Source organism: Bactrocera neohumeralis, chromosome 4 (genome assembly GCF_024586455.1).
Source record: "Bactrocera neohumeralis isolate Rockhampton chromosome 4, APGP_CSIRO_Bneo_wtdbg2-racon-allhic-juicebox.fasta_v2, whole genome shotgun sequence".
In the NCBI taxonomy this organism is placed as follows: domain Eukaryota; kingdom Metazoa; phylum Arthropoda; class Insecta; order Diptera; family Tephritidae; genus Bactrocera; species Bactrocera neohumeralis.
Window position 1 is genome coordinate 17,707,249 of NC_065921.1, and position 22,317 is coordinate 17,729,565.

At 35.1% G+C, this 22,317-nt stretch overlaps 1 protein-coding gene across 3 annotated transcripts in view; it reads right to left on the reverse strand.

The window, feature by feature from the left end:
• Positions 1 to 22,317, reverse strand: part of LOC126756797 (serine-rich adhesin for platelets) — a 207,783-nt gene that overhangs the window by 35,430 nt on the left and 150,036 nt on the right. For all 3 annotated transcript variants that reach the window (XM_050470186.1, XM_050470187.1, XM_050470185.1), the window contains one exon: positions 4,702 to 7,630. In XM_050470186.1, coding sequence (XP_050326143.1) covers positions 4,702 to 7,630 — 2,929 coding nt within the window. The remainder of the gene's footprint in view (positions 1 to 4,701; positions 7,631 to 22,317) is intronic.

The window sequence follows — 22,317 nt, forward strand, 5'->3', positions numbered from 1 at the left end:
TACAAGCCAAAAATCGCCACCAAAAACTTGCTCTACAAAAGCTGGCGCCTTTAATGAATTCGCAAAGATTTTCAACATTATTTTGCATTAATTTTTCATTTTTGAGATTTTTTACGTTTGTTGATATTTTAATGAACAAAATTGTTCGCTCATTTTAAACAAGTTTGGCAAATTTCGGAAAATCGTTTACCTCCAAAGCACAAACAAGCAATTTGCGAATGACGTGCCTACAATAGATAAGTGAATATTATCGGTTGGTGTGGGTACCAGTTTGAGTGCGAGCGTGTACGTTAGCTTGTAGTTGCTTGTAATTAAAATATTTTCATAATAGGCTTCAAAAATAATTTGCTTGCACTTCTATATTTTTAGACAGCACAACATATTTGGTTTTTAGACGGTAAAATTAAGTGTTTAGAATGTGTTTATGCCCTGAACAAGGTGTATTAAGGTTGCCTTGAAGACTGTTTAAAATATGTACATACTTATATAAATATATATACCTGAAGTCTCTTAGATTTTGAGATATTGATCTGACATTTTCAAACGTGCTTTTTTTTCTAAGAAGCGTTTCTTTTGTAGAAACCGTCTACACGGATTATTACACCATAAAACTGTCATATAAAGTGATTGATCAAAATAACTTCCTTGTATGAAGAACTTTTATATTTGACAAGATATCTTCACGAAATTTAGTATACTTTATTGTCTGAGATAAAAATGCAAACTCTGCAGAAATTGTTCGGATTGGATCACTACAGCTTGTAGCTGGCATACAAACTGACCGATATAAAGCAAGTTGTAGTATGAAAAACTTTTTTGTTTGACAAGAATTCTTCCTGAAATCTGGCATCGGGTTTTATCCGAGGCAGGACCACAATCTCTTCAGAAAGTGTTGGATCGGAACACTATAGCATATAGCTGTCATACAAAGTGACCGATAAAAATTAAGACATATCTTTTTATACCCTTTTATGCTAAAAGAAAAGCGTCTATGAAGGGTATTAAAATTTCGTAGCAGCCAAAGTTAACGGTTTTTATTTTTTCTTTTCTTTATTAAGTTTTTGTTGTAATTTTGGTTTTTGGTGAAATCCCACGCGATGCAGTTGTTGATGTAGGCAAATGCAAATATAAGAGTGTATTAGTGAATTGCATATGTAAAAGTGTAAGTGTTGGTTTGCTGTACCGCTGAATTTATTGTTGTTGTAGTTGTTGTTATTTTATTATTATTATTCACTATTTTGAATAATTTGACTGTATTATCGGTTGCCAAGCAGCCGCAGAAATATATGTATGTGTATACCTCTGTCTACCACTACTGTATGTTTGTATGTGTGCGCGGGTAAGAGGGTGGAGTTGAAAATAGGCGCCCCTGACCCAATGCAATTTTCTAACTCAAATTTTAATTACTGCAATAACCGACCAATTCAAACTGCACAGCAAGTAATTGTAAGTATTTATGAGTCTGCATGTGTATGTGTGTGTGATCGTTTGCTTGTTAAGAACAACTAACTGTAAACGAATTAAAATAATTGAAGTCATTACCTTTCCAGAAAACAGCGACAAACATTGAAGTTATACATACAAACAAACAAATTGCTGTATTTATGATCTACTACATGCGCGTGTGTACGTGTGTGTGTAAGTGCGGCCTGCCAATTCAGATATCAATTACAAAAATTACAAATGCCTAAAGTAATTACATATTGCTATTTGACAATTATTTGTATGACTTTGGGTCGAATGCAAAAAAAATAAAAAAAAAACGGAAAATTTAAAACTACAACAAAAGCAATGCAAGTGAGTCATTTGGCATAATAAATTGCATATAAACTAAAACTATGCAAATTGACTTGGCTTATGAGACTATTGACATGCTGCAAATGCTTGAATGTGACAACTAAATTGAGTTGTTAAAGTTTTTTTATGATTTATAAAGTATTAAAATGTAAGTGGTATAAAAATGCACAAAAATATTTAGAAAAAAATAAATTTTGAAAAATATCTGTTTTAATTTTTTTTTGAAATAAACTTTTTTTTTTTGAAATTTGAAAAATATTGAAAAATGAAAAATAGTTTTTTTTAAATTATTTTGAAAATTAAAATTTTTTTGAAATTAAAAAAAAAATAAAAAAAATTGTAAAAACAACAAAAAAATAAAATGATGAAAATAATTTTTAAAAAATTTTGGTTTTCTATTTTTTTTGTTTTTTTATTTATAAAATGATTAAGAAAGGAAAAATAATTAATGTTTTTTTTTAAAAGCTTTTTTATATTAAAAAAAATAAATAAAAATAAATGAAATAAAAAAATCTAAAAACATAACAAAAAAATAATAAAAATAATTTTTGAAAAATATTCTCAATTTCATTTGGAAAAAAAATATTAAAAAATGATAGTTGTTTTAAATTTTTTTTGAAATAAAAAAATAAACAAAATAAAAAAATTGAGAAAACACAACAAAAAATAAAATGAATTAAAAACAATTTTTAAAATTTGTGGTTCTCAAGTTTTTTTTTTGAAAAAAGTTTTTATATTTAAAAAATTATTAAAAAATGAAAAATAAATAATTTAAAAAAAATAAATAAATAAAATAAAAAATAAATAAAAAAATAAAAATAATAAAAATAATTTAAAAAATAGCATTTTTTTTTTTTTTAAAAAGTTTTTTTTTGGAAATTTAAAATTCTACTCAAAATTATAAGAAAGTTTTTTCAAACTTAAAAATAAGAAATATTAAAAATAAAAGGTTTTTAATGTAAGAATAAATAAAAAATATTTTTTCTTTAAATTTTTTCAATTATTGAAATTTTTAAATAATAAAAAAATTAAAAAAAAATTGTTTAATAAAAACATTTTTTTTTTGCAAAATTCATATGAGTAGCATCACCGCACCTTAATGTTATACATATATAATCGTATATAAATTTGTTGCATTGTTGTTAATTTACTACAGCATTCAATTAGTAAATCCACGCGTCAGTCGCATTTTTTGCCCCTCAGGCGCTTTAGCATTATTCAGCTGACAAATTCATAAGAATTAATTGCTTCTATTATATTATATTAAGTACTTACACAAATAACACTCTGCGAGTGCGAAGTGATAAATGCGCGTGTGTAGCGAAATATACGCAATGTCATTAATTATGAAATTATTATGTTGCAACTGGGCGATTTTGTTGTAAACACACTGTCATTTTACAAATGCCGTGGCGTTTTTCGGCGAAAACGATTTTGAGTACAGGAAGTTTTTGCATTCTTGGTGTGCAAATATTTTTAATTTTGTTATTATAACAGTGATTTTGACAAGCCTTGGTTATTTACATTAATTAATATTTGAATAATGAGGCGATCACTCAATGCGTGCATCCGTCAACTAAATGTTTAGTCACAGTACACAAAGGAAAGCGTATACTACAAGCAAGTTAAGATTTAGCGGAAGACTTTAATTCATTCCCGGAAGATAGGATGACTGGTTTTTGATTTTTGGTGGGTTTGGGTTGTGATTGATTTCGAATAGTCTTCGAAATTGCCTAAATATTTTGAATACCTCAATTGCAGTAGATTTTCACAACCCATTCAACTTTCAAAAAGACGCTACAAAAGCTTTTTGTCAACTGTCGCAACGGATTGAAGTAAGACAGTATTAATCAGAACCATATTTTTATGTTGAAGCCTAACCCAACGGTGCTCAGAACCATGAATACCAGCGGATTAGAATAATGGTCCCAAAAAATGCAAAGCTTGTTTATTACGAACTGTTAAGTTGTAATGAACACCTTCTACACCCTGAAAGGGTTCGATGCCTATATAAAACCTTTGTCTTGCTTTGGGTCTAGCAAGCAGCTGCAGTGCGACTCCCCGTTTAACTGAGATAAGTTCCAGCTCTTATCGGATTCATGTTTAAACCACAGCCATCATAAAAGTCGCGAATCAAATAAGCTTACTGCTCACCGTGATAGCAGCACCGGTCGGACCTCGCAACAAAACCTTTTTCAAATTCAGCTCTTGACTGGTTTTGTGCGTTCCCTTAATATTCGGGCTTACTTAACCGGAATGGTCTCAGATTTTTTCCGGTCAAGAACTGTCAACTCGGCAGCATTCATTCAAATAATATCATCTATCTATGTAACAAGTACATACAAGCATATCATTTCGTCTATAACCTAAGACATATTTTTGACCTCCCTCTGGTATCAAAAGACAAAGATTTTAAGCTTTTAATCTCAGAACATGGAAAAAGTTAAGAAAACATTTTTTTGAGAATAACTATCGGAAAGAAGTAACATCTGGAAAGTATGATGAAAAAATAAGGTATGAAGATTTTTCATGGAAATAAACATAGTTGACCTTTTATCTGCAATAGGGTTGCCAAATAACTCAACATTTTAAGTTATTTTAAGAACAAAACATCTGTTAAATGTTACATAAGGAAAAATCAGCCTTATAGCATATTTTAGATAAAAAAAAAATATTTTTGAACAGGGTTACCATCAGTCTCATGACAACGTACTTAATTAAAAAAAAACTTAATTTTTAAAATTTTTCGAAGTAATTTCCATGATAAAAGCTACTTTCCATAATAAAAAATTTTCAAGGGTTGCCACAATTGTCAATTTAAAATATATGAAAACATGTGTCGAATTTACTACGAATTCAAAGGATATATAAAATTATTAAGTGAACAAAAAGTCAATTACTTACATAGGACATCGGAACCTGATTGTTGTTGTTTGTGACCATGCCGTTGCGCTTGCCCAGCAACGATTGATTCATGCGATTCGTGCCGTAGTACATTTCCCAAATACTCGGCTTCTTTCGATGCCATTCCAGAATGGAGTCCTTATCACCCGATTCGCCGGATTCAGCGCCACTACCGTTACCGTTACCGTTCGCAGCACCGGCGCCATTCGCGTTGCCACCCTTACCGCTGATTTCGGCGTCGGTCGGCGGAGTTTGCAATGACTTCGCATCTAATTTGTTCAGTACCGGCTGTTGGAAGGACAAATTACGCTGCAATTGTGTGGTAGGCACATGTAAAGTGATCACGTTTTGATCCAGCTCGCGTTGTCGTTGCTCCACACGATCGCGACGTGGTAACGAAGGACGTAGTTGCTGTTGTGCTATCTGAGTCGTGGGCGTTTGCAACTTTTCCGACTCTGCATAACAATCGGCGACGGGAAAGACTTCGGTAAGCGATTTGCGTTTCATTTTGAAATTCGGATCACTCGCGCAGCGTATGGAAACGATTTGTTCGCGTATACTTGATGGCACGCCATCGCGAATTGCTTCGTAGTTACCACCGACATAACCGTAATCCGATTCAATTGTACCGAGACTGTGCGTTGAGCGACGACGTTCGAAGGCCTTCGTCATTTTGACGATATTGTGATTGCGCACAAGACCGCTACACAGTTGACGTATCTCCAATTCACTATGCTGATTCATGCGATCTAAATAGTTTTCTAGTTCGGTTTTCAGCGTCTTGATCATGCCCTCCAATTCGCGCGGCAATTGCTCGGTGGGTGTGGTCACACTCAATGACATTTCAGGACTATGCGTTTTGGCGCTACCACTGCGGCTGGTGTTGCCGCTCGCCTGCGAGAGTAAACGTATTTTATCGCGCACATCTTCGAGCAGTTCACGTGTGCTCTGAAAGTGCAGCTGATCCTCGTAACGTTTCATATAGTGGTCGGCCACCGAGACGGACTTCTCCGAGACGGTGCCAGTACCAGCAACTATATCACTTTCGACATGATACGCATCATCCGGGCAGGAATTGATGTATTTCGCACACTTATAATTATTCTCCTCTTCCTGCTCCTCGGTGAGAAAAGTGGGATTATCGATGCCGCCAACAGCATGCAGCGACAACTTACGTGTCGTCTTGCCAATACCGCCGGCTTTACGTTCGTTGACTAGCAGAAATGAGTCGAGGTCAATGTCGAGCAGCGAATCATCCACCATGTCATCGGGCCATGAACGACGTGGTTGATTGGCGGGATCGTAACCTTCCATAATGGTGGGCAATTGATGTTGCGTCACATGCGGTGGCACGCGCGTAGCCAACTTCTCGCCCGTGTCTACGGACGTTGGCGTTTGCAGGTACGCAAGATGATGATGATGGTGATGATGATGTGCCTGTACAAATGCAGCGATGTGTTCGTGGGAACTCAGACTTGGAAAATTCTTTAAATGACGATCGAGATTCTCTATGCTCGTCTCAAGTATGCGCAGATTCTCGCTGAAGTGCTGTGAGTTGGCATACTCATCGGAGGTCTGTCGTTGTAATAAGAACTGTAAGCTAGCGGGTATTTTATCCGCGCCGAAGGCGGTCTCTGCGACTGCTTGGTTCTTGCGTCCAGCCTTGCTGTTGCCACGCCGCGCCACCACGGCCGCCGCAGACTCATCCTCTGCATCGCCATCACAATCATCCTCACCGTCCAGCTCACTACAACCCGCAATACCACTTTCGCCATTGCGACTTGCCACCGCTGTCGCGTTGCGTCGTCCGTAACAACGTTTTGTTGCGCCACCACCTTTACTGCTCATTTCTGTTGTTGTTTGATTACTTTTGCTATTATCACCACTATTGACGTTGGCTTTTGTATTCGTACACTCGGAGCGTGCACTTTTACTAGCCTTACCAGCGCCCCCGTTAGCACCAGTATTCGTGCGACTCACGTCTAGGATATCTATAACCGGTTCGCAGTAGATATGCTCGTCTAGTGAATATGTAGAGCAAACGTTCGAACTGTAGTAACCGGACGAGCCGCTTTTGTCCGTCGAATAGTGCGACTGATGTGAACTGGTGCGTCCGCGACGCTCGACGCTACCACTCTGTGCCGACTTGGTATCGCCACTTTTTGACGTTTGGCTGACTTTGCCGTTGCCGTTGCCCCGTGTCGACGTCGCCACTGCTGCCGTCGCAGTCGTCGCCGGCGTGGTCGTTTCGTTGTGTTCGGCAGCGCTTATACTGGACGAGGTTGTTGTTGTTGTAATTGTTGAACTGGTAGACTGTTTCTTGACGCGCACGGCTGCACCCGGTGCCGTGGCGGTTGCTTTTGGCACGGCTGTTGTCGGCTTAGCCTTTGCTGTTGCAGCTGTTGGCGTCTTCGCGGCCGTTACCACTCTGAAAGGCGCTGTGCTAGTAACGTCGCTGGCGACTAGTAAACTGGCGTAACCATCATTGCTGTTCGCATAGTTTAGTCCGTTTTTAGTAGCTATATGGCTATTGGTGGTGGTGTTGTTGTTGTTGTTGCTTTTGCTATTGCTGTTATTTATCGGCTTGGTGTTGGCTATGTTCGCAGTAGCGTTACTTTTGTTACTGCAAAGACTATTACTGCTGTTGCTGTGGTTGTTACTATTATTGTTGTTGCTGTTACTGTGTTTGTTGCTAATGGCATTGGTGGTCATCATCACTGTCTTACTGCTGCTGCTGTTGTTGCTATTATTGTATTTATTGTAGTTGGCACTGTTGTTGTTGTTGTTGTTGTTGCTGTTATTATTATTATTATTATAGCCGCTTTCGTTGTTGCCGCTCAGCTGTTGGTGGTTATGGCCATTTTGCAGTAATTTGTCCGCGCGTCCACTGCTGTTGACTGCCAATGGCATTGAATTCGCATTGCCAACACTGGAAAATAAACAACAACAAATAAATGAAAAACAAGAAAAAAACAAACGTAAAATGAAGTGAAAATGTTGAAAAGGGAAATTTATTTTAGCCAAGTTAGTAGCTCACAATTGTGTGTGTGCGCTTGACTATTTTCAATTTCGATTCACACACGCACACACTTGCAATTTTTTTTATCTGCTTACAAAAACACACGCTATCGAGTTGGCTACTAAATTCACACCGCATGTGGCAATAGCTGTGTGGCAACATGAAAAGTGGGCCAAACCACATGTGTCTTCGAGGCTGTCAAATGGACATTCTGGCTGCATTTAGCCGTCTGCTCCATTGCCATTGAAACTGCCTCGTTTGCCCACTGGATAAAAATAGAAAGTGACAGGCATTTGGTGTTGGCCATTTGTAATATTGACTAAAAAACATTGGCGATTGATAAGTTTTTTGAGAGAAAATAAGTTTTAGCGCCAGCAAAAACACAAGTGAGAGCTCATTAAGTTTGCAACAAATATGGTTTTGATTTTATTTTCACCTTCACTGTGGTCTTCATGCGCATTTAATGTAAGTAATAGCCACAAAGGATGCCCTGGTTGGTCATTATTCTTTGGGAAAAATAATTAAAAATAATTACATATCGTTGTTGTATTATAATATATCGTCCCTTAAAATGCAAAATAACGTAACATCACTTTTCATAGATTTACAGGCGAAGAAAAACGATATAATGTAAGCACTCATATTGAAAGAAAATTTGGATTTTTGGTTATAAAATGGTTATATGTTGATAATATCTAAGAGTGGAAGCTTGAAATTTTACGATATTACATATATAATATGATGTAGTGAATCGTAAGCAATTAAAAACTAAATTTCGATTTTTTTGATCGTACGCTGTTTTGCAATTAAGGTAATTTTGAGTAATTTTTCCATCAATCTGCACCTATTGCTGCTGATATAGTGATGCTAGGTTTGGCTTTAGTTTCCACAGGCCCACTAGTCATATCTTTTTTAAAGCAATATTTTGAAATGCCTGAAGAATCAGCAAATGATAGTACTCCCCACAAACGAGTCATCTAAACTCTCAGCCATTGTTTCTTAGGGGCCAAGTAAAGAAAGAATACTACTTTACCTCCCATGAATTTCAATTACCTCTAAAAGTCTTCACTTCTAACTTAAAATTGTTGTTGACTATATGAGAACCATATACTCGGAGCATTACGAGATTGGTAGACTTTATAAGCAACGTTAACAGGTTATTAAGTACTAGGAAATAATTTGCAACTTCCCCAATACTATTATACTCGTGAAACATAGCTTAGAAAATGAGCTTGAAACCAAGTGTCATGCAATCCTTGTCTGTAAAGAAAATGTTCTACATTTGAACTTACCAGATAACTGCAGTGCTTTCCAGACGGAGACAAATTAAAGAAAGTCATTTTGTTATGACAAGGTGTGTGCTGACAACAAGGAATATATTTATATATACGGATATCCAAGCATTTTGAAAGCACTGAAGTTTCTTAGGATTTCGTAAAAGTTAGTTAAAAAATGCCTCGATCTCTTAGTGAACCTAACATACTTTTCCACGATCACTGAAGTCTCTTAAAGTTTTGTTAAAGATAGTAAAGAATGCCTTGATCACTGAGTTGACCCTCTTTTCAAGATAAACCTGCATTGGTTTCCTGGGATATCACGGTAACTGGGAAAGAGATGAACTAGCCAAAGCAGGCAAAATCCTACAATTAGACTTTTAGATACATAATCGACATAAATATGATAAATTTTGCTGAATCCCGGTGCAGTCAGTCCCTGAGCTGCTCAACAAGCAGGAAAACGGTGCATGATTGGAATATGCCGACTAATAAAATTCAAAAGGAATGAGATAAGAACTCTGGTAGGAGTGTTAACAGGTCATAGTATAATTGGTAGACTTGCCAGCTGATAAGGTGTACCATACAATGACTATTTTAGAAGAAGGTAGAAGCTGACGAGATTGTAAAACATCTTCTATGCGAATTTAAGGTTCTATGCAGAAAATAAAACTCAACTAACGGTTGAGGGTTTCTGAATACCTTTTCATAAGTTGCACAAATAAAGCTTTACGTACTGGGGTGGGGTGGGCCAGAGAGGAGACAAAAGAGCGATGGAATATTGTATCACTGACTAAGGTGCGTCGTCAGACAGCCACTCTTCCCTTCTAACTACTTTATCTCAGTGTAGGAGTTTTAGGTTAGAAATTGATGTTGGATGGGTCAATTGCTTTCAGAAAGTGTCTTATATGTATGGTTAACTTTATTTATTTATTTATTTATTAAATGAAAAATAATAATACAATTATTGCTTTATGTACAGAGTAAGAAGCACTAGCTGCCAGAGCTTACCGCTTACATATATGATTAACCTAAAACGGTAAGATTACTTGTCATGAGTCGAAATGCTGCTTCATTTAGAAGAATAAAGAAAAATATATATAAGAATTATAGGAACTCGAAGCGTTCAAAATATGAGAAATCGTCGAAAAGGGAAACAAAATACTGTTCATTTAGACTACTGAGAAGGAACGCTGTTTTCAGGTTTGAAGAATCGTATACTGCAAAGAGTAGAGGTCTTTTTTTATATATATGGTATATCATTTTGATGGAAAGGTACACTAGATAAACAGTTTACTGCGAAAAACAATTGCTCTTCAGACACATCGTAGACACTAAACACAAGACACTAGACATAGATCATAATTAGAGGATTATGGGTTTTAAAAGGCTCTCTTGAAAATATTTGAAATAAGAAGTGTATATTGGCAAGCTAATAAAATTTGATAACAACAAAGTTGGCGTCTGATTAACAGATACTGGGATGTTTAATATATTTTAAGCTGGCCGTAGCAAGCGAGTAGAAACGCAAGATGATATTGATGTGGTTATATAATTCCCAGAATTTGATAATAACAAAGTTGGGTTATGATTACCAAATCTTAGGTTTTTTGGTCTGGTGAGTATTGGTTTTGGGTAACTGGTGATTTTGGGTAACTCTTAAAAATGTCTCACATTAAACATCAGTATTAAAAAAAAAATATTAAAAGTTTTTAAATATTATATTTAATACTAAGTAACAAAAGGTTACCTGTTTTTTTTATTCCAAATCGTTTTTAAATTTTTTTTCAAGAAAAATCGTTTTCAAACACGCTTAAACTCTGCACAACACACAACCTCGAGACATACAACGTAGCAAAGTTTCACTTTCGCTTTTGCTTTTGCATCATCTTAAGCGCGCAAGCGTCGACCGTAGCGGCAAGAGCGTGCCATCCACAACAAACAACAACAACAAAAATTGAAAATTGCAAAACAGAGAATTTCGGAAATGCACTTAAAAAGTAACAAGTAAATAGCAGCGCTGCGCCTGCGCCATGCACGATTTATGCGCGAACGAATGAGCGTTTTGGAACCTTTGAGAAAATTCCGTTAATCGTTGAAACACATACAAACACACACACTTATAGTCCCAAAACCAAAAGCGCTAATAAAGCAGATACAAAAAAATAGTAACAGAAGTTAACTGCATTCGATTGCGACATTCGCACTAAACTCGTTCTAAGTCAAACAGGATTGTGGCGTAAATAACGGTTTTTGGTATGAAAACTTAAGTAACCGCGCGCCATAGTTAGCACAAGTATGTAAGTAAGTCAAGAGGCAAATGCCACAATTAGTCTACGACTCTTGACTGGTCTGTGCGCTAAGTGGCCAGCGGCCAGCGTTAGGCCGCCGCGTGCCCGGCCGGCCGCGCAAGTTTGCCTCAAATACAAAAAAAGAGCGTCAAGAAAATCTAATGCGAAAATAACAACAAAAACAGCGCGTGCACCGGCGCGGCACGTCAAATTGCGACGCAGCGACGTCAGCAGCGGCGGAGGCAACGTTTGCTGTCAGCAATGAAAGTGGTTTGACATGCCTTCTTATGGCTTTGGCATTTGGTCATGCCACATCCGTGCGGCAGCACCGGCTAGCTGTAGAATACACACGTGTAAATATAGTATGCAGCCAGAATGGTTTGTTGCCGAGGAAATGTGGTCTTCTATGCAATTATGGTTTTTCCATCCACTTTTGTATATATGTATGAATGTATAGTAGCACCACTTAAGTCATACATACCACGCCCCTCGCTTGTCATTGAGTTGGTGGTTGTGTTGCTTCTTTTGCATGTAGCGCAAGCGCGTGCACTCTCATGTGACGCTGTGTTGCAAGAATATTAGCATTGCGCAAATTGCTAACACAAATAACATTGATAGAAGCAATAAAATTATTACAAAGTAATAATAAAAATGTTGTAACTGATATTTACGTTTGTTGTTGTTTTCTAATTTTATTTACTACCCATGCATGCAAAAGTCTGGTGTTATTTAGTCGAAATGGCATAGGTGTGCATTCGAGCGCATCCCCAGCGACCGCCAATATAGGCTTATTCGACGTTATTTCGTTATGCTCTTCAGCATTTGCCTTGCACCCCCGTGTTCTGTATTGGCAGATTAGCTAATTAGCATGTGCTTGCTGGCGGCAAGGCTGAGCTAACTGAACTCGATTTCTGTGGAAGTAAATATAGACATGTATGCATGACTCAGGGTCGCGTCAAAGGCGGTCAGTTATTAAATGAAATATTTTCAAATAAATTATTATGGAGAAATCTTAGTTGTGCTAATGATAACTACCTTACGTGCAATAAATTTGAAGATTTTGTGGTGATATTTTTTATTAAGTGCCAAAACTGTTAACGAAAGATACTTTTTTAATATAAATGTTTATTCAATTATAGTAGCTACCTTAAACGTCTTTCAAAAAGTTAAATTATGACCATACAGACAATTTTCAACAGTTCTGTTGCCTACATTCTGGCGCATTGACAAAATAACCTGTTCCAAAAGCTTGTGACATTCATTTCTTTTATAATGTGTTTTAATATTGAAATTTTTTTTAATATTTAAATATTAAGCAACTATTGCCTACATTTTGGCACATTTATACAATAATAGGCTTGGATTTTGAAAGATCATAATTACGGCATATTGACCAAAAACCTGTCCCAAAAATTGAGAAATTAATTTATTTGTTATAATATGTTTTAATTCTTAAAAATTATTTAAATAGTTAAAAATTAGGCAATCGTTGCCTACATTTTGGCGCATTTATAAAGCAAATAGGCGGATTTTGAAAGATATAATGACATTGAAGAAAAATGTTAAAAAATACTTGACAAAAATTTTGAAATGTTTTTTAATATGAAACACATGACTTTTATATAAAAGATTTAGAAAATAACGTTTTCGAATATTTGAATTATCATTTCATAGATATGTATGTATATAAATGATGAGTTTGATTTTTGCCATTAGCATTCTAATATCTCAAAATGTCTCCAAAGAAGTTTAAGTAAAGCTTAGAGTTGAAAATATTTCTTATGTTATAATATTTTGTGAGTTGCCACCTGTTTCAAAATTAACTTAAGCAAAACTAATAAATGAACATATTATAAAATGCGGTTAGGAAACTAAATATTTTTAAAAATAATTTTTTCATTTAAAGTTGCCACCTGTTTACAAAATATTAAAAAAAAAATATTGTACAATAAAATTGAAAACATTACTTTAGTACAACGTAATGCTTACAATAATCTACTTTGCTGTATTTCCATAGGTTCAGTTAATTAGTAGTTAGTACTGGTAATGAGTACTTTCCAATGAGATTTTCATAGGAAGGTATTATTTTTCAAAGGTATAAGTATGTCGTTGCAATATACTTAAGATTTGAAATCATAACATAAAATATTAAATTGACTCATGCGCCTAAATGTAGGCATCTTTTTTAATTAAATACAATTTGACATGTAAAAATAAAGCCTGCAAATAGATGTTTTGATGAGAGAAATTACTAAAAATATCAAATATGAAAACTATAGTGATGCGCCCAAATGTAGGCTACGTTTTCAATTATATGAAATTTTAAGCCTTTAAATAGGCGACTTGACAAGAGAAATGAGTAAAAATTTCAAATATAACAATTATGTGAAATTAAAAGCTTGTTAATATACGACTAATAAGAAAAATTAATAAAAAAATTCAAATATCAAAATTAAGTGAAATCAAATAATTAATTTAATAAAAAAAGCAATAATAAAATTAAAATAAAGAAACATTTTTATATAAATATTTTACCGAGACAAAGCAATATTAAAAATGATCTAGAAATATGTTTTATTCTTAAAAAACATAAAGCAATAAAACTAAATTCCAATTGAAAGTAATGGAAGAAATTAATTAATCAAAAAATGTTACTAACAAATTTAATACAGTAAAATGAACAAAATAAAACATCTGGTAACTAAACGAAAAAGTAATCATAATTAAAATAATATCAATTGATACAAAAAAATTTCTCACAACTTGCCACACTGTCAAACCTCAATTGTGCGTCACGCACTTCTTGTCAGCAACTGACAAACAACGACAACTGGCCCACTATATGATAGTTAGGTACAAACATACATACACACATATATACATATATAACTAAGATGTATGTAATGCATATATATTAAGTCACTTTCAATTACTTCTTTTTCATGCTGCTCACCGAAGCGCTAAAGGAGGGGTGTCCGCCTGCCATGCGTCAAACAGTAAACAAGCACCGTTGTGTCTGCCTATCGTCAACAGCGGTTAAGACCGTAATTTGTTAACTGATCCAACCGCAAGGTTAACTATTTATTATGCAATTAATTTTTCAACGCTTGCCAACTTTGGGTAGGAGTACTACTAACAGCGCCCAAGGCAGCTTAACAGTTTTTAAGATTTAATCAATTAAAAAATGGAATTTATATGCAAATATATGAGTTTATGAGATAATTAAGGAAAAATTTGCGTTTAAGGAAACTTTTTTCAAATGAGTAGGTGTATAGTACTATAATTAAGCCGGAAAATAGCTAGCAAGAAAGCTTTCATCTGGAACATTTAGAGTAAACAGAATGAAAAGTATTTATACTCGTATTAGTGGATAATAATCGTCAAAACCCCTTGTTGTTTCTACCTCTTCTTTTTGAACTAACGTATTTTATGTTTTGAAAAAAGTGGACTCAAGTAGTGCTCGAAAATTATTATTTTTCGATTTTTTTTTTTTTTTTTTTTTTTTTTTGAGAATCCACCACTTATTCAAATCGCCAATGGATATGTCGAATATGGTGAGATAGTGCCTGGAACTATTTCGCTCTATTTGACCTATCTAGTTTGTTTTACACATGATTTTCTAGGTTAGTCTAACAGGTGATCTAAGTAGAGGTACTTTTTTTTCAGATTACGTGTGAGTCGAGTCATATTATTTTTGTTCAGTATTATTTGGCTTTTCATCATGAAAAAGGGTATGTAAACAAGAAAAATTGCCGCCTTTGGGACGTTGGGAATTCAATAGCTGCCATTTCATCTAGAAAAAAACAATGATTTGGTGTGAATGACGACCGTTATCGCGCCATGATAATCGACTATTTGATGACTGAAAATGAAACTCGTGATCTCGGCGACATTTGGTTTCAACAATACGACGCTACTTTCCACACATCGCATCAATCAATATATTTTTTGAGAGAACACTTCCTTGAGCAGATAATTTCATGTTTTGGGCCGGTCGATTGGCCACCAAGATCGTGTGATATCACACTGTTAGACTTTTTCCTGTAAGGATATGTAAAGTCTAAAGTCTATGTGGACAAACTTCTTCGATTCAGACCTTGGAGCAAAATATCACGCGTGTTATTCATCAGTTACCAGTCGAAATGCTCGGGCGAACCATCGAAAATTGGACACAATGGTCTATCCATTTGAAAGAGATAATCTTCAAAAAATAAATGACAAAGAATTTTGTTTCAAATGATAATAAACATTCCCTATTAAATTTGAAGTTTCTGAGTTCTTGCTTTAAAATAGGAGAGATCATCGAAATGGATCACCTTTTAGATAGTTAAAGAAATATCCAAGGTATATAGTATATGTTGGGAGATACTACCAGAGTCAGGCAGCTAGAGAACGAGAGTAGAGTATAGAGATAATGAGTTTTCCCAAATTAACGGTAAAGATACGCATACAGTCACCGTGATTTTTTTTGTATTCTGCCCATTTATTCTAGCGATGTTCTTTGTGTAGTATTTTAAGTGGTAGCTTTTGAAACTTAGAAAAGGTAATTCGCAGGGGCATATGTAGATTTTGTTGCTGTTTCACATAACTAACTACTTCTGCCTTATAAAGAGTGCCAAAACTATTAATATTTCGTCCTTCTGTAAGTATTTTTCTAACATAAGCATTTTACCACTTGCTAAGCTTTTTCTGAGCTTTCGTTAAACTTTTTTTAAAGCTTTTTTAAAGCTTTTTTTAAGCTTTTTTAAAGCTTTTTTTAAGCTTTTATGATTTTTAATGATTTCCTTTTTAATCTTGTAAGATTAATAAATAAAGTTGTTTTGTTTAATTACAATGATCAATTTATTAATTTGCAATTTCAAATAAATTATTATTTTTCCTTCAATAAATTTACCAAAATTGGTGCAAGGTCTCAACTCAAGCGATCAAGCGTGATCAATCGACGGAAATAAGATAGAAAATAAATATTAAAACACCAGTAAAAAGATTGTAAAAATAGAAAAAATCCGCAAATTTATTGCAAAGGAAATACGCACTATAATTTAATAAGAATCTAGTGAAACTTACTAAACTTATTTTCTGCTATTATTTGCTTATAATTGCATACATACATACCGTAATTGTATGTTAGGTGTACTCACAAATTTATTATTTAAAAATTGGCAGTTGGCCTTCAGCCGAAAAAAGGAGGTCAGTCAAATCTAGTGCGTCGTGTCAGTCAGCGCTTTTTGCCGCCATCTAGACGCATGCTAGTTCTTTGATTAGGCAATGAATTAAAACCGAATTTGTCAGTGGCCAAATTGCGCAAATTCGCCATTGAGCGGAGTGGGTGGATGAGCGCATGCGCAAACACAGAAGCATACGCACATTCACACATACAAAAAGTAGTTTCACACAACATTAATTGGGACTAACAGCAATGACGTTTTATTAGAAATATGTATGTACATATAGATACTTGAAATTATCTACATACATAGCTGCTTGTAACTCAAACAGCAAGTGAGCTATCAAATTGTGCGATCTAATCGCTTGGCGGCGCGTCCACCATGAAATATTTAATGAAAATTAGCCAAACCAAGGTGTAACCTTCTGCAAACAAATTTATATGAATTTACAAAGTTTTACTAATGTGCACTTGCTTAGTGTAGTTGCTTAGCAGAAGTACAGGTACATGCATACCAACACACATGTGTACTTGTTTAACTAAGTGTGTATTGTATTTTTTTGTTTTTGTTGGCCGCTGGAGGCTAAATTCCAGTAATTGCTACAAATTCGTTAGTTTTTATTTAATCAATGTAATTTATTTTCATTTTCGCGCAGCATTGAAGCTACTAATTTTCTTTGGCTGTTAGAATGATTGCTTCAAGAATTGTTTGTTTAATTTTGTGGCGCTCGTTAATACATAAATTTTTATGCTCGAATACTTGGCTTGAAGTGCTGGCATGTTGCTGCAAAAGGTCAGCGCTTGTTAAGTGAAATACATAAATTTCTACATGCATGTGTGTATGCATGTATGTGTGTCTACAGCGCATGCGTGCATTGAATTTCAGATGCAGTGAGAACAAATTGGTTTTTATTTATTTTATTTTATTTGAAAATGTCTTCTATTTTGTATGCAGCATAACGGCACATACGTGGATTTGCGTACACATACCAATGGCACATAGTTGGCATATTCTTTGTTATTCAACTAGTGTTTAATATATGAGATTGTATTATAATATATGTTTCACATGATTCATGTTTGTTAGCGCCAATTTGAAGTGTTGCCATGCACTTATTAGCTACAATTTTTTTGGTGTTGATGATCAGCGGAATTTTAACTGCACAATTTATTATTTCAAAGTAGATGTTGAAGGTTGTCAAAGCGATGGAAAATGCTTTATAACGGGTGATCACAGTGGAGGTACTTTTTCAATAGCTTTTTCTCGACAGACGACTCATGCCAGTATCAATCTACCATGTAATTCTTGCTTAGTATTGCCGATTCGGCGCCGCTCGATGTAAATTGGAGTGATGTATGGAACAACTTGGCGTATTTCACGTCGAGATCTTAAATTGAAAGCATACAAAATGTGCTAGAACTGAAGCTGATCGACCTACCCAAGCGATATCGCTTCGCTCTATTGGCTTTTAAAAAGTTCCAAGAAGATGAGGCTCTTTTCCGGCTCAATGGGACAAAGAACAACCTGAAGAGATTCCAGAGCTGCCATTTTATCCAGAAAAAACAACGGTTTGGTGTGGGCCACTGAAGTCATCAGTTCTTCAGAAATGATGCCGATGAGAATGTAACCGTCAATGACGACCGTTATCGCGCCATGATAACCGACTATTTGATGCCTGAAATTGATGCTCGTGATTTCGGCGACATTTGGTTTCAACAAGACGGCGCTACTTCTCACACATCGCAGCAATTAATGGATTTAATGAGAGAAAACTTCGGTGAGCAGATAATTTCACGTTTTGGGCCGGCCGATTGGCTACCAAGATCGTCTTATATCACAACGTTAGATTTTTTCCTGTGGGGATGAGTAAAGTCTAAAGTATATGCGGACAATTCCGATTCCTTGAAGCAAAAAGTCACGTGTGTCACACGAGCCATCGAAAATTGGACTCAATGAATGGACTATCTGAGACGTAGTCGTGGCCAACATTTGAAAGAGATAGTGAACATCAAAATGGATCACTCTTTATGTGAAATTGTTAGTTGCAATAAATTTTACTTTATTTTTGAGTAATTTATAATATTTTTAAATATTTAAAAAATTGTAATATATTCACTATAGTGGAATAATATCACACTATATTATATACTAATTGAATGCATATTAGGTTTATTACTTAAGAAAAATCATGAAATGTCACTAAGTTTATGATAAATGAGGTAGTTTTTTAGGGGGTTTTTGAAGTAACTCACTTTAATTGAAAGTTATAAATTATTTGGTATACTCTGGTACTGCGATGAAGATCTCTTTATATTGAAAATAATCAAAAGTGATTTTCGATTGTTTATTTAGCAGAAGGTATGACAACAGGGGTTAATTTCATAGGCCTATCTTATATAAAGGTATAGATTTAGAACGAACAGAGGAAGAGATCTCGAGAAGAGTTAGCTTTGTATGCGGTTCGAGAGGAAGTGAAAAAGAAGTGGAACTGAGGAAAGAAATACACAGGATTTCGTGGAACAGCTAAAGATAGAGGCTAAAAAAGAAGCAAGCGTTAACTGTTTTAATGTTAAAAGGAAAAAAGTTCATTAAAGGAAGGATTTTTATTATTTCCAGGAATTACTCCAAGAAGCAAATCTAGCAAATCGGTAGAAAAGATATTTTCTTGGATTATAAGATTATAAGAGTAGAATTACAAATAATATATACAAAAAAGCTCTGTTATTGAGTTTTAACGAGTGGAAAGAAAGGAAAGCAGCGTTCTTAAAATTCCTGTTTATCCAAACTAACTGAAATTAGAACTATATTTTCAGGAGAGAGCGACAATATCTTCTTCTTTATAGGCGTCATAGCCGGAATATACTGCTATGTAAATGACGCATGAATAAAGAAACTAGTGTATAATGTAATTTAATTTAGATATCTAAGGGGATATATAAAGGGATAGGGAGCTAGAGGATCCTCATAAGTGGATGACGGAGAAGCTAGATGTAGTTTATTAAAACCATCTGGAAGCTGTCGTAAAAGGGTTTTCATGAATTCCGCTAAATACTCAGACCAACAGTTGTGAAAGCACAAGGCAATCAAGACGTTCAGATAGCTTATTATTTAGACAGTCCCTTGAAAAGACTCAAAAACGTGACTTTTAGTTTCTCGAAAACAGAATTAAAGGCACTAACTATTCTATTATAAGATTCTGGCTACTTTATGAACCGAAAATGATCGGTGTAAGAAACTGTCGCTGCTCAGTAAGGTCAAAATTAGTAGAATATAAATTTGCTGGCTTGTTAGTTCGAGTGAATCACTGCCCAAAATACACTTAAAGAGTATTCTGCTCACGTATAGAATACAAAAAATAAATCTAAAGCAATATAGGTATACAATTGTTGTTGTTAAATGCATAGCAAATTACATTTGACCTGGTAATTTGAAGCAAACCAAGGAGAGGTTCAGCTGCTAAGCTGCTTTTCGAGGCTGTGAACTAAATTTGTGCATATGTATTTCAGGTAAATAAATGTCTGATGGTTAAACAAATTATTATGACTAATTATAATATAACGCCCGCAGAGAAAACGGAAAATAAAGATGTTTATGAGCACGGAGAAACATTAATTTGTCTACACTTCGCAGTGGGGCATAAACAGATACAAATATGAGCTTATTTAAAGCATATATATGTATGTATATGAGTATATATATGTATGTAAGTATGTATGTCTACTTATCATAAATACATGTGAGACATAAATTTATAAAATAATAGCGCTAATGTTACAATTGGCTTCACGCCTGACAAATTCGACGTTAAAGTCATTAGGCGTATTAGGCATGGCTTCGAATGCAACGTGAAGAGTCGCCTGCTTATTGTTTTCAAAAGTCATGCTGAAAATAAGGAAGTTGAAGGTTCATTTTCGTTGTACATATACAGTATATTTGACCGTAAGTGCTGCCAAGTAGGCGCAAAGTTAATGCAAATTTGCACGCTTGAGCATAAAAGCAACGCTGCGCCACGGACAGGGCTAGAGCCATTGAAGATGGCTAAAACAAAGCATAAGCACACGTGTATGCCTGTATGTATGTATGTATGTATAAATTATGCCAAAAGCATACAAACCAAAAATGAAGCAGACAAATAGCGAAAATAAGCAAAAAGACAAACAAAATTGTTTTTAAGTTCGGCTTGCAAGCATGCGAAAAAAATTGTAAACAAAATTCCAACAGCGATGACCTTGCATTCCATCATGGGGACGCTGAATGTCATATCAAATGGAATATTTTACGCCGTATTAACCAAAAAGAATGCCAACAAGAGAATCGGCCGCAGCAGACACGGCAATGCGCATCAACAACAACAACAGCAAAAACAGCAGTAACAACAACACCAAAAGTAACAACAGCAACAGTAACAGCAACATCGACAACAGTAAAAACAACAACAATAAAAACAACAACAGCAACAATAATTACAACAACAGTAACAACAACAAAAAAATACAGCAACAATAAAAACAAAAGCGACAACAACATCAGGTCATTAATGATAAGCTGCAAATTACAAGTGGCAAGTGGCAAGTTGATGGTTGGCGCGAGATTGCATTTGCTGTCGTCATTGCAACGGTGCTCGTGGTTGCCCATATGCATGTAAGTTGCTGCTGTGCGTGCGGCAAGGTGACCAGGCAAAATAATTGTTTACTTATTGTGGGGTCATAAATAGTCAAAATACTCATTTCGGTACGCTGTAGTTGCAGCAGAACTTGGATTTGTTTTTAAATTGGCAGTTTTAAGTTTATTGCATTTATTGCATATTGATTTAAGTACAGTAAAACCTTGCTATTTTGAATTTTTTAGCAAGGGAAATTATAAAAATATGATAATACTGTGTGTGGAAAAGCAACTTTGTGAACATTTAGTCGGCGGCGAAGAGCTGATAAGGAGCATGCATCAGCTTCTTTGTAAAATATGGTCGGACGAAAGCGTGCCCAACGATTGGAATTTAAGTGTGCTCTGCCTAATCCACAAAAAGGGAGACAATCTGCGTGAGATAAGCCTCCTCAACATCGCAAATAAGGTTCTATCGAGCGTATTGTGTGAAAGATTAAAGCCCACCGTCAACAAACTGATTAGACCTTATCAGTATGGCTTTAGGCCTGGAAAATGTACTATCGACCAGATTTTCACCATGCACCAAATCTTGGAAAAGACTCTTGAAAAGAAAATCGACACACACCATCTCTTCGTCGATTTTAACGCTGCTTTTGATAGCATGAAGAGGAGCTCCTTTGTATGCCGCTGTGTTAGAATTTGGTATTCCCGTAAAATTAATACGGCTGTGTAAACTGACGTTGAGCAACACCAAAAGTTCCGTCAGGATCGGGAAGGACCTCCCAAGCCGTTCGATACCAAACGAGATTTCATACAAGGCGACTCCCTACGAGCGACTTCTTCCATCTACTCTAGGAGAAAATAATACGAGCTGCAGATCTGAAAAGAGGAGGTACCATCTTCTATAAGAGTGTACAGCTGCTGTCGTACGCCGATGATATTGATATCGGCAATAATCGCGTAAGCGGTGTCTACGCCAATTAAGAAGAAGAAGAACATTTAGTCGATATAACGCTTAATTGTAAAAAATTTTGTCATAATGAAGCAATTAGCCAATTGATACTATTAGTTAATTGGCAATTAATACGTAATTTGAAACATTTTATATTAATTATGGAACTCAGTTCAGTTTATTCAAATGGTTTAATTAATAGAATGAAGAATAAAATAATCTTCACAATGAATCTTTTAGCTAATTGGCAATTGTAACTTAATTTTCAATAAATTAGCGTAATTATGGCACTCTGGAAAATATACTTAAT